The following is an 11520-nucleotide window of genomic DNA, read 5'->3' on the forward strand; positions in this document are numbered from 1 at the left end:
ACCTTCATCACCATTATCACCATCATCACCATCACCTTCATCACCATTATCACTATCATCACCATCACCACCATCACCTTCATCACCATCATCATCATCACCATCACCTTCATCACCATCATCACTATCATTATCATCATCTCCATCACTTTCATCGCCATTATCACCACCATTACCTTCATCATCGTTACTGTCACCATAACCAAGATTTCTATAGATATCGGAGGTTCACAAAGTTCTTTACAAATATTATATCACTTAATTCACATAAAAGCCCTGGGAGATAAGTACTATTGTGATCCCCATTTTGAAAATGTGGAAACTGAAGTTAGAAGAGCTGTCCAGGACCACACAGTTAGTAAGTAACCGAGTCAGGATTTGAACTTGGGTCTCCTTGACTCTAGGTCCAGGACTTTATCCATTTTGCCACCTGGCTGCCAAAGTTCAAATCCTGCTTCTGATACTTGATGAATGCGACCTTGGGTTTTGTGCCTCAGTTTCTTCATCAGTAAATGGGGATTAATAGTATGCGTAATGCCTATGTCTGAGTCTTCGTTATATTTTATTCAAAGTCCCCTCTCTACTCTGACACTCTTTGTTCCTCCAAACTCTTACATTCCACATTCTAAGGTTCCCTCTCAATTTCATCAGTCTATGTCTACTGAACAGTAAAAAAAAAAAACAAGACAAAACCCAGTAAATGCAGGTTTTTTTTTTCTGCTCGGTGCCCATTGAGGAGATGCCCTAACAATCAAAACTGCCCAAGCTCTCTTAGAACCTCAGAGAGAGCCCAGTGGGCTGGGGGTGCTCAGGGAAGAATGCCCAGGTGGGAGGTGGCATCAAGACCACCGAATGAGAAGTGCCGGCCATGTTCTCATAGGTACTTCCCCTTCGGCATCGTGTTCCTCATTGCTGGGAAGATCCTGGAGATGGACGACCCCACAGCCATCGGGAAGAAGCTTGGCTTCTATGCCGTCACCGTGGTCTGTGGCTTGGTGGTGCATGGACTCCTCATCCTCCCCATGCTGTACTTTGTCATCACCAAAAAGAACCCCATTGTCTTCATCCGGGGCGTCCTCCAAGCCTTGCTCATTGCCTTGGCCACATCTTCCAGGTAGAACCGTAGGCTTAAAGCGCCCTGGGTTTTAGGGTTCCAAGTATATGAGGCCCTTAGAATCTCAGACCCACGGAATTTTATTTAGAATTCTCATGTCCTAGAACCACAGAATGACAGTCTCAGCTTCACAAAATCTTCAAGTCTTAAAGCTGAACCTCCTCTTGGCCAGTTCTGTTAGAAGGCTTGTTTGCCAAGGACACACAGCTAGTATGCAGCAAGAGAGAGACTGAACCCAAAGTCCCAAAGTCCTCTGCTTCCAAGTCATAAGATAGAGCTGGAAGGGAGTAAGAATGAGGGGGAGAGCATGGGAGGGGCTTCTTCTGATTGGAGTGCTGCTGAGAGGTTGGGGCCAGTCTGTGCTTGCAGAAGAAGCCATCTCCAAAGGAGCTGGGCCTTTGGCTAAGGTCCTGGCCTCATTAGACCCAGGCAGCTGGGGCTGGTTAAAGGCAGCTCTTGCTGCCATGGCAACCACCACCCTTGGCCTGTGGCTCCAGACCTAGACTCCTGGACTCAGAGAATGGTGCATCTGAGGAGGATGGAAGTAGAATGAACTCTAGAACAGAAAATGTCAGAGTTGGAAGGCATCTTAGAACAGGGAATGTCAGGGTTGGGAGGTGTCTTAGAACTAGGAATGTTAGAGATGGGGGAACCTTTAGAACAGAGAATGTCAGAGATGAGAGGAGCCTTAGAATATAGAATGCCACTTGGGGGAGGGGGTCTGAGAAGGAAAACAAATACACTGAAGCCAAGTCTACGATCTGGCCTGAGAGGATCTTCCTGGAGCCAGACCATTGACTTGGGTTCAAAGAATCAACTTCACAAATTTCACAACTTCAAGAACAGTATGAGTGGGGAGTGGTTGGATGGCAGTTGTTCTGAACAAGACCACAAGTTCAACAGGAGTCAGCATTGCAAGATGGTGGCCAAGGACTCTAGAGCAGTCCTGGGCTATGTGAAGAGGGGCAGAGCTTCAGGAGTAGGGAGGGAGTCATGCTGGTGGACCCTGCCTTCATTGGACCTCATCAGAAGGCTTGTATTTAGTTCTGGGCTCTCCAGTTTAAGGACATTAATAAACTGGAGAGTGGCTATGGGAGAGCAGCCAGAATGGTGAAGGACCTTGAGTCTGTATCATAGGATGGGTCAAACAAAATAGAGAAGTTTAGCCCGGATAGGAGAAGACTTGGAGAGGGAGGGGCAGGACGTGGGAGCCATCTTTAAGAATTTGTCTTGTGAAAAAGAGATTGGCCTTGTTCCAGAGAGTGGAACCAGGAGCAATGGACAGTGAAGGAGAAAGAACAGTTACAGGGAGGTGAATTTAAGTGGGACATGAAGAAAGACTTCCTAACCAGGAAAGCTGGCCCCGAGGAGAATGGAACAGCCTGGGCACTCGTGAGCTCCCTGTTCCTGGAGGCGTTCATGACAAGGGTGAAGGAGGACTGGTTAAGTACACTATGATGTGGATTCCTTCTCAGTTTCCAGGGGGATTTGCTGGCCAATGGCTTGGGAAGTGCCTTCCAGCTCTGAAGTTCTGCAAGCACACCTTTGCTTCACTATGTTCACACAAAACCTATTTGTGGCTGACCCTGCAGCACATCTCCCATAGGTCTAACGGGGAAGCAAAGAAGGTTAGGGAGTCAGTCCACAGGCATTTAGCAAGTACCTGCTGTGTAGCTACACAGCCGGCACTGTGGTAAGCAATGGGGACCCAAAGAAAGACAAATACATGACTTCTGCCTTCAAGGAGCTCCCATTCTAGTCGGGGAGAGGACATGCAAACAACCACATATGCAAAGAATAAGGCAGGAGGGGCAGGTAGGTGGCGCAGTGAATAGAACACCGGCCCTGGAATCAGGAGGACTTGGGTTCGGATCCGGCCTCAGACACTTAACAAAAAAACTAGCTGTGTGACCCTAGGCAAGTCACTTAACCCCAATTGCCCTCCAAAAAAAAGCAAAAAAAAAAAACCAAAAAGGATAAAGCAAGAGTGTCAGAAGACTGCAGGGCAGTCATCCTGGGGCGGAGGCCAGTCTGGTTCAGACCCCAAGGGAGCTCTGGACCACCCCACAGAACCTGGCAATGCCTGGGGGTGGTGAGCTCCTCTCCAGAGCTCTGGTGGTCAGCAAGCAAGATTCGAAGCCGCCTCCCTTCCCACAGCTCGGCCACTCTGCCCATCACCTTCAAGTGCCTGCTGGAAAACAACCACATTGACCGGCGCATCGCCCGCTTTGTGCTTCCCGTGGGTGCTACCATCAACATGGATGGCACGGCCCTCTACGAAGCTGTGGCAGCCATCTTCATCGCCCAAGTCAACAACTACGAGCTGGATTTTGGCCAGATCATCACCATCAGGTGCCAACTCCTTGCCCCATACTCAGGGGGGGAGGGGAAGAGCAGAGTCAAGGTCCCTCCCCCTGCCCACTATGGCAAACCACGAACCCACACAATGTTAAAGATAGCCGAGACCCTAGAACACAGAACAGGAAGATCAGCACTGCCCAGGGCCTTAGAACATAAAGTGTCAAAGTTGGGAGGGACCCTAGAATAGAGAACTGTAGAACACAGAGCTCAGAAAGTTAAAGCTAGCTGAGGCTTCGGGCTAGGAAAATCCTAATTAGAAACTATCTTAAAGTCTACAATTCTACTGAAAGAGATGCTATAGAAAATAGAGTGGTAACATTGGAAGGGACCTTAGAATAGAGACAGTGAAGGAAGGAACCTTAGAACATGAATCTTAAATCTGGGAGAGACTGGGGCAGCTAGGTGGTGCAGTGAGTAAGAGAGCCGGCCCAGGAGTCAGGAGGACCCAGGATCGGTTCTGGCCTCAGATACTTAATACCCACACACAAAAAGCTGGCCGTGTAACCTTGGGCAAGTTACTTAACCCCAATTGCTTAAAAAAAAACCAGGAGAGACCTTCAAAAAAGGGAAAGTTGGGACTGGGAGAAACCCCAAAATCAGAGCTGGGAGGGGCCTTAGAACAGGGAATGTCAGGGCTGGGAGGGAGCTTAGAACAGGGAATGTCTGGTCTGAGAGAAAGCTTAGAAGAGGGAATGTCAGAGCTGGGAGGGAACTTAGAATAGGTTGTATCAAAGCTGGGAAGGGTCTTCGAACAGGAAAAATCAGAGCTGGGAGGAAGCTCAGAACAGGAAATGTCAGAGCTGGGAGGGAACTTAGAACAGGGAATTTTAGAGCAGAGAGAGAGCTTAACTCCTATCCAGTCCAACTTGATCATTCCACAGACCAAGAAGCCGAGACCTGAGAGGGGAAGGACTTCCCCTCAGCCTCCCATTCATGGGGAACCTGCCATGTGGGTTCTCTGTCCTCCAAATTCTCATGGCAGCTTGCACTAGTGGAGAGCCGTGGAGCTGGTGCCTGGAAGCCTGGGTCTAGTCATATCTTCATACATCATAGGAGCCTAGCTCTAGAGCTGGAGGGACCCAATAGATCGGCTAGTTCTAGTCTTTCAGGTTTTTCTGAATCTATAAATTAATAACCTTCCTACTTCCTGTATCCCAAAGCTGGGTCATTTGTAAACCTTAAAGTATAATAGAAATGGGAGCTATTCTTGTTATTGGCATGATTTTCTCAGTTTGATGGAGTTCAGAAAAACCTGACCCTGAGACCAGTCCCTGCCCGGCTCTTAGTGTTTCCTAGCTAAGGTTCTAGGGAGCCTTCCTTGCACAGGTGCCTTTTGTAGTCCAATAGCACACCTAGTCACCTGATGACTCTCCCCATGCACCCCTGGGGCATCCTGTGCCTTGGGCTCTGCCGAGAGCTACCTGAGGCCTTCACTCAGAGAACCCCCGAGGGCTGGGCTGTCACAAGGGCAGCGCTGGCCAGTCCTCCCTCTCCTCTTGGGGGCTCCTGTGTCCCAGGCCGTGGCACCCTGAGAGCTGGGCTTTCTGATGGGCCCTGGCCTTCTATTCTTCCTTCCTGCTCAAGCATCACCGCCACAGCGGCCAGCATCGGAGCAGCGGGGATCCCACAGGCAGGGCTGGTCACCATGGTCATCGTGCTCACCTCCGTGGGGCTGCCCACTGATGACATCACACTCATCATTGCTGTTGACTGGGCCCTGTGAGTCACCCATTTTCTTTGGAAAGGGTAGGGAGAGTCTTCTTTGGAAACTGTGTTGGGGTTTAGGCAGAACCATGGCCTGAGCCCCTGACACCTCCGCCCCTTGGCCTTTCCCCAGCCGGTGCTGGATTTACCCATAGGGGGGTGGCACAGTTTCCCTCATGGTATTTTTCTGGGTTCTGGGAATGTCCTCTTGGCCCCCAAAGGGCCCATCTCAGTGTCCGAAGGCCTGGGAGATTTCTTTAAAACAAAAACTTACAAAGCTTTGCCAAATGGACACCGTCTGACCTGCTTTAAAGAGCAGATAGCATGTGGCTAGCACACATATTGTTGGTCAGCCAGTGGTTGCTTCTGGAGTCCTTGCCCAGCAGTTTGTCCTCAGGAGGTCCAGCACTCTCCTCCCACCCTCACCACATTGCCTACCTTGTTCATTAGCTTGGTAAACATTTTAACCCAGAGAGCAAAGGTACCAGAGAAGGACCTAGTTACTTTGGGATAGAACCCCTCTGATGGACTGAAGGCCTAGGGAGCAGGAGCTCTGGCCCCTGGTCCTGAAGTCTCTGGTTTGGCTTATCAGAGACCGTTTCCGGACCATGATCAATGTCCTGGGTGACGCACTGGCTGCTGGAATCATGGCTCACATCTGCCGGAAGGATTTTGCCCGAGATGTAGGCACAGAGGTAAGAATGGGGCTCAAATCTCTTCACTCCCATCCTCTGCCTGAACCCAGGCCTGGTCATCCCATCAGTTCCCATCAAGCCTGGCTCTTGGTCTCCTCATTGGTAAATCCAGTGGGTTAGACTCAATGATATCAAAACTCCCTTCTTTCTTGTTCTTAAGAAAATAATAATAGTAATAATTCTGTAAAAGGCAGTGTGGGGTAGTGGTCAGAGTTCAGGACTGAGACCCAGACTCTACTACCACCTTACTATGTGACCTTGGGCACTTTTCTCCCTTTTCTCTAGGTCTCAGTTCTCAGTCAAATGGAAATGTTTATGCCCAGCAGCCACACAGGCTTGGTCTGGGCTCAGGTGAGAAAACAGATCAGAAAAGGACTTAATTTCTTTTTTTTTTAAATTTTTTAACATTTTTATTTAAAGTTTTGAGTTCCAAATTCTATCTCTCCCTCCCTCCCGTCCACCCTCCCTGAGGTGGTAAGCAATCAGATAGAGGTTATACATGTGCAATTATGTAAAACATTTCCATATTAGTCATTTTGTACCAGAAGACTCAAATAAAAGAAAAAAGAAAGAAAGAAAGTGAAAAATAGCCCATCTGTGCTCTGTCAATACCAGCTTTTTCTCTGGAGGCGGAGAGTATGTACGCTTCATCATGAGGCCTTTGGGATTGTCTTGGATCACTGCACTGCTGAGAATAGCTCCCAAGTTTAAAGTACTCCATAAGCGCAGGGGGGTAGTGACCGCTTAATGACAAATTCAAGGAGCCTTTACAGAATTCCAGATGTGTTGGCTGCGGGCAGAGACACCAAGCTTGGCTCAGAGAGCATCCCTATCCTCGTGGATCAGACAGTCTAATTGGAGGACAAGACAGGACAAAAAGCGCCAGGAGAAAGGACGTGACACGTGCATTAGAGGGGTTTAGTGTTCAGTCATTTTCAGTCATGTCTGACTCTCCATGACCCCATTTGGGGTTTTCTTGGCAAAGATAACAGAGTGCTTTGCCATTTCCTTCTCCAACATTCAAGATCAGGGAAAGCTTTCTGGAGGGTGTTCGGCTTTACAAGATATATGGACATTCAAGAATCAGAGAGGAGGAAAGAGGAAAGGAAAAACTTGTTACCAAGAGAGCAAACCCCCAAAGTCACTTAATGGGGAGTGAGCTCCCCATCATTGGAGTCCTTCAGACTGAGGCAAGATGATGGCTTGTCTTATGTCTTGTAGGAAGGATTCCCACTCAGGGAGGGGGTTGGTCCAGGTGCCCACTGAGGCCCATGCCCAACCTGACCAGCTGGGGTGCTGTAATGGATTACAGAGCTTTGTAAGGGGCCCCAGCTCACATGAGTCTCTCAATTACCCTGTGGACAGGCAACTCCTATCATTCCTGTTCTACAAATGAGAACACTGAGGCCCTGAGAGAACAGAAGTGACTTGTCCAAGGTCACCCAGTTCATTAGAAGTAGGACAAGGACTGGACCCAAGTCTCCACTCCCAGATGGAGCTTTTTCTACCACTCTCTCAACTCCTCAAAGATGTGGGTTCTCCCCAACTGGGGGATCTGAGAGCTGGCAGTTCAACCTCTACGTAAGAATTCCCACCCCATAACTTCCTGACAAAAGGGAATCCAGCCTTCAGCCTTCATGGAAGGGAGTCATCCCTTCCATGCTAGGGGAAACTCACTACCTACCCTACCAAGGCCACCATTCCCTTATGGCTGGACAGCTCCACTTTCTTGTTCTGGATCAAAAGTCTGACCCCTTGTAACCTCTCACTGCTCCTTGTTCTGTCCTTCAAGCCCAAGCCAAACAAGCCTCATCCCTCTGGTGTCTAGCCCCAATCTCTCCTGCTGCTACCCCTGAGACTCATTGCCTCCCGATTCCCGTTCTCTCCCTCCAGGGCCAGAAGCCACCACCCTGTGACACCAAGCCTGTCAGCTTGGAAGAGATCGTGGCATCGCAAAGAAATGGCTGCGTGAAGAGCATGACAGGGGCCCATGGGCCAGCCCTGGACACGGCCCTTCTCTCTCATCATGTCCCTGTGCAAGTGGAACAAGATGATGAACCCACTCAGTCCCTGCCCAGCACCGATCACTGCACCATCGAGATCAATGAGCTGGAGACCAACGTCTAGGCAGCCTCCGGCCAACGTGCCCCCAGCGCCATGGGGAGGCCTCTTCTTGGACTCCGGGGCTCTGAAGGCCAGGCAGTCAGTGATGCCCCAGGAAAGTCCCTGCTCTCTCTGCATTGGGAAGCAGTGGACTCAGCCTTGCTTGGCTCCACTGGCTTGGGGGCATTATCTTGGTAAAGGAACACCTGCCTCTTTTCCCTAGGGCTGCCCAGCTCAGACCTCTGTGATTCCTGGGTCCTAGACACCCCAGCCCCTAAGCCACTCTTTGCTGGCAGCTTCATCAGGGACCCTGGCCACAGCCAAAGCAGCTCCCTGACAGAAACTGGGAGTGCCTCAGGGCCAGGGGAGAGAAGCCTGGGAGGAGCCGTGGCCTTCTGATACAGAGCTGGGGCTCCAGGACCTTCTACCATGGTGATTTGTTCTGCCCAAGGGCATTCTACAGGTGAGAGGCCACCAGCTCCAAGCTCCCCTTCAGCTCTGGCAGGTGCTCCCTGATTGGGAGGCCTGAATGCAGGCTGGCTCTTAGGACTTCTGAAAGTGGGGCCTCCAGATATCCAGCCCAGCAGTCCCTCTGTCTCTTCTGACAACAGTTGGAGATTTTCTGGCTCCTGAACCCCAGGCCTCATCTTGGAGCTAAAGGAAAAGGTGGGGATAGGCATTTGCGTTGTGAGGACAAGGACAAAAATGCTCCTGATTTTTGTGGGAGTGTATTTATAATAAAACTGAAGCTTGGGAAAAAGCCTGGATATTTGAACATGAAGGGAAGACAGGAATAGGGAGGGTGGGAGGTGATGGTGGACAAGGAGAGGAAGGGGAGGAGGAACAGGAGCCTGGTTGGTGGGTAGAGATCTAGCTGTGGAGTCAGTCAATGAACATTTAGTAAGCACCTACTATATTCTAGGTATTGCGCTAAGGACAGTCCTGGTGACAGCTTAAACTGGTTGGAGAGTCCATTGTTAAATTTTTAGTATGTGCTTTCACATCTTGGAAATCTGCTAATTCTCTGCATCAAGGAGGGCATATGCTGTCTTGTTGATTGCCTAGAGGACTTAAGGAAATGATGGAAAGAATTTTTAAAATTCATTTGTATCACATTTTCAGCTCTCAATTCTCTCCTTCCCATCTCCCTCTATGCCTCCCCCCCAATAAGAGAACAAGAAAAACAAAACTCTTATTTTTAAAAGTCTTTATTAAGCACCTGCTATGGCCTAGGCATTGTGCTAAGCATTTTACAAGTATTTTTTCCCTTAATCTTCACAACAACCCTGGGAGGAAGGCGCTGCCATTATCACCATTTTATAGTTAGGGAGACTGAGTCAGACAAAGGTTTAGCAGCCCAAGATCATACAGCTAGTCAGAGTGTAAAGCTGGATTTGAACTCAGGTCTTCCAGGCCCAGTGCTCTGGCTACTGTGCCACTGTATAGTGAAGCAAAACAAATTCCCACATTAGCCATGTCTGGAAAAAAATATATACCTCAATTTATCACCTCTCTCTCTCTCTCTCTCTCTCTCTCTCTCTCTCTCTCTCTCTCTCTCTCTCTCTCTCTCTCTCTCTCTGGAAGTTGGTAGCATTGGGAAAATGTTAATATTGCAGATTAAATTTAAAAGTGTGTTGTGCATTTTTGGAAAGCTGGTTGTTAAACATTCTCAGGTACACCCCTGGTCTCTTTCCATAAGACACAGAAAGTCTGGATCCCAACATAGTAGCAGAAGCTTCACCGGGGAAGGTCTAGGCAATATCTGCTCCATCCCCCACTACTGGGACTTTCCTCTTCTCCATTAGGGTATGAAGGCTTCCACTGACCTTGAGTGCCCTGAGATAAACTACTGAGCAAAGTTCACCATCCCTAAGAAATATCTGGATGGATGCCCTCAGCGCCAATCAAATCCTGTCCATACATGAAAGGAATTGCTACCCTAACACACCTTTCAAGGTTGTGGTCCAGCTTCTGCCTGAAGGCCTACAGTGAGGGGAAACCCACTGCCTGTTCCACTTTGGGACGGCTCTTCTTGTTGGGAAGGCTCTCCTGACCCCAAGCTTCAGTGTGCTCCTTTCCGTCTCCCCCCCCACCAAGGGCTTTAGGTTCTGCCCTCTGGGGCCAGAACCCTTCCATTGACAGCCTGTTAGATACTTGAGGACAGCTCTCATTCCCCCAGTCTTCTCCAAGCTAAACACCCCCATTTCCTTCCATTCATCCTCATATGACTACTGAGCTAGGGTTCTCCACCATCTTGTTCACCTTCTCTGGACACTCTCCAGCTTACAGAAGCTTTTTTAAACCATGGTGCCCAGAACTGAGCCCAGTACTCCAGGTGGCAGGACAATGAGACCCTCACCTTCTTTTTCCTGGGAGCTCAGACCCTCTCCAGGTGACCCAGGTTCACATTAATTATCTTTCTGTAAAGGTCTTTACATGGGATCCTAGTCCCAGGGCTAGAAGGGTTCTTAGAGGTCATCTAGTCATTATTTTACAGAGGAGGAAACTGAGGCTCACCCAGGCAGATGTGAAGTCCACCTCAAATGCCCACATCCCTTTCAGAACCATTGTGTGAAACGTGCTGGGTCAGTTCTTAATATTGTCAGACTGGGCTCTGGGGAATGACTCAGAATATGGAAGAGCCCCTGGCTGAGCGCTCCTCAAGCCTGCCCTGGGTGTTCTTGCTCACAATGGTAAGAAGCCCAGGGGACGATCTGACATGTTAGTAGAGATCTGCCAATGTCCAATTCCCCGTGTCCAGTGATCCTTAACCAACTGTGATTTCTCTGGGGTGGGTACTCTCTCCCCTGATACAGATCACAACTTCTCTAAGGTTTATCAGAAAGCCTTAGAGAAAGGCTGGAACCCAAAACTCCATCCCTCTTTAACCAGCATGGTGTTGACTGTCTTCAGACTTAGCTGGGCTGGTCCTCAAGACAACAGAAACTGTCCATCACTGGACCTGTACAGAAAGCCTTGGGTGGCCGCCGGGGGAGTCTGTAATGATAGTGCCTTGCTGAGAGCCTTGTTGGGTCAGAGGTGTCAATGGTGGCTGGAACACAAAAGATAGATACCTGGGAGAGAAAAGCACGTATACCTAGACACGGGCCCCCTGACTGGCTTCTGGTAGGGCCATGCCTGCATCTCAATCCTGCTCTGCTGTAGAACCTTGACTCACTGAGCCTGGCTACTCCTCCTTCCTCCCAGAGAAGGCAAGATGACATTTGAAGCATCATGGTTGGCCTGCCCTTGACCACACCCCAAGGCTCCACCAGGAAGAGTAACTGAAGTCCTCTGCAGCCCAGACAGTTCACAGAGAGCCAAAAGGGAATTGGGGAGATGATTAAAGATCACCTCCTATGGCAGAATTGTGAGTAGAAAGGCTCACAGGGGCAAAATAACCAGGGCCTTCCTCCCCACCACCTGCGACCCTCTAGAAGCCATGAGTGAATCAACATTTGGAAATGTTTTATTGTATGAACCTCCTTGAGTCAATGCTGGGGGGAGAAAGGGCAGGGAAAGTAAAAAGTGAGGCCAAACAAT

At 49.4% G+C, this 11520-nt stretch overlaps 1 protein-coding gene across 2 annotated transcripts in view; it reads left to right on the plus strand.

Annotated features, from left to right (window-relative positions):
• Positions 1-8001, plus strand: part of SLC1A7 (solute carrier family 1 member 7) — an 84867-nt gene extending 76866 nt beyond the window's left edge. Inside the window, exons 7-11 of one of the 2 annotated variants that reach the window (XM_069093316.1) lie at positions 881-1114; positions 3272-3466; positions 5060-5194; positions 5772-5874; positions 7768-8001. In XM_069093316.1, the coding sequence (XP_068949417.1) occupies positions 881-1114; positions 3272-3466; positions 5060-5194; positions 5772-5874; positions 7768-8001 (901 nt within the window). The remainder of the gene's footprint in view (positions 1-880; positions 1115-3271; positions 3467-5059; positions 5195-5771; positions 5875-7767) is intronic. The other variant, XM_069093318.1, reaches the window with a different exon arrangement.
• Positions 8002-11520: the final 3519 nt, after the last annotated feature.

The sequence above is a fragment of the Petaurus breviceps genome, unplaced genomic scaffold, assembly GCF_028583685.1.
Source record: "Petaurus breviceps papuanus isolate PSGF00001 unplaced genomic scaffold, PetGlider_PUasm1.0 208, whole genome shotgun sequence".
Taxonomy (NCBI): domain Eukaryota; kingdom Metazoa; phylum Chordata; class Mammalia; order Diprotodontia; family Petauridae; genus Petaurus; species Petaurus breviceps.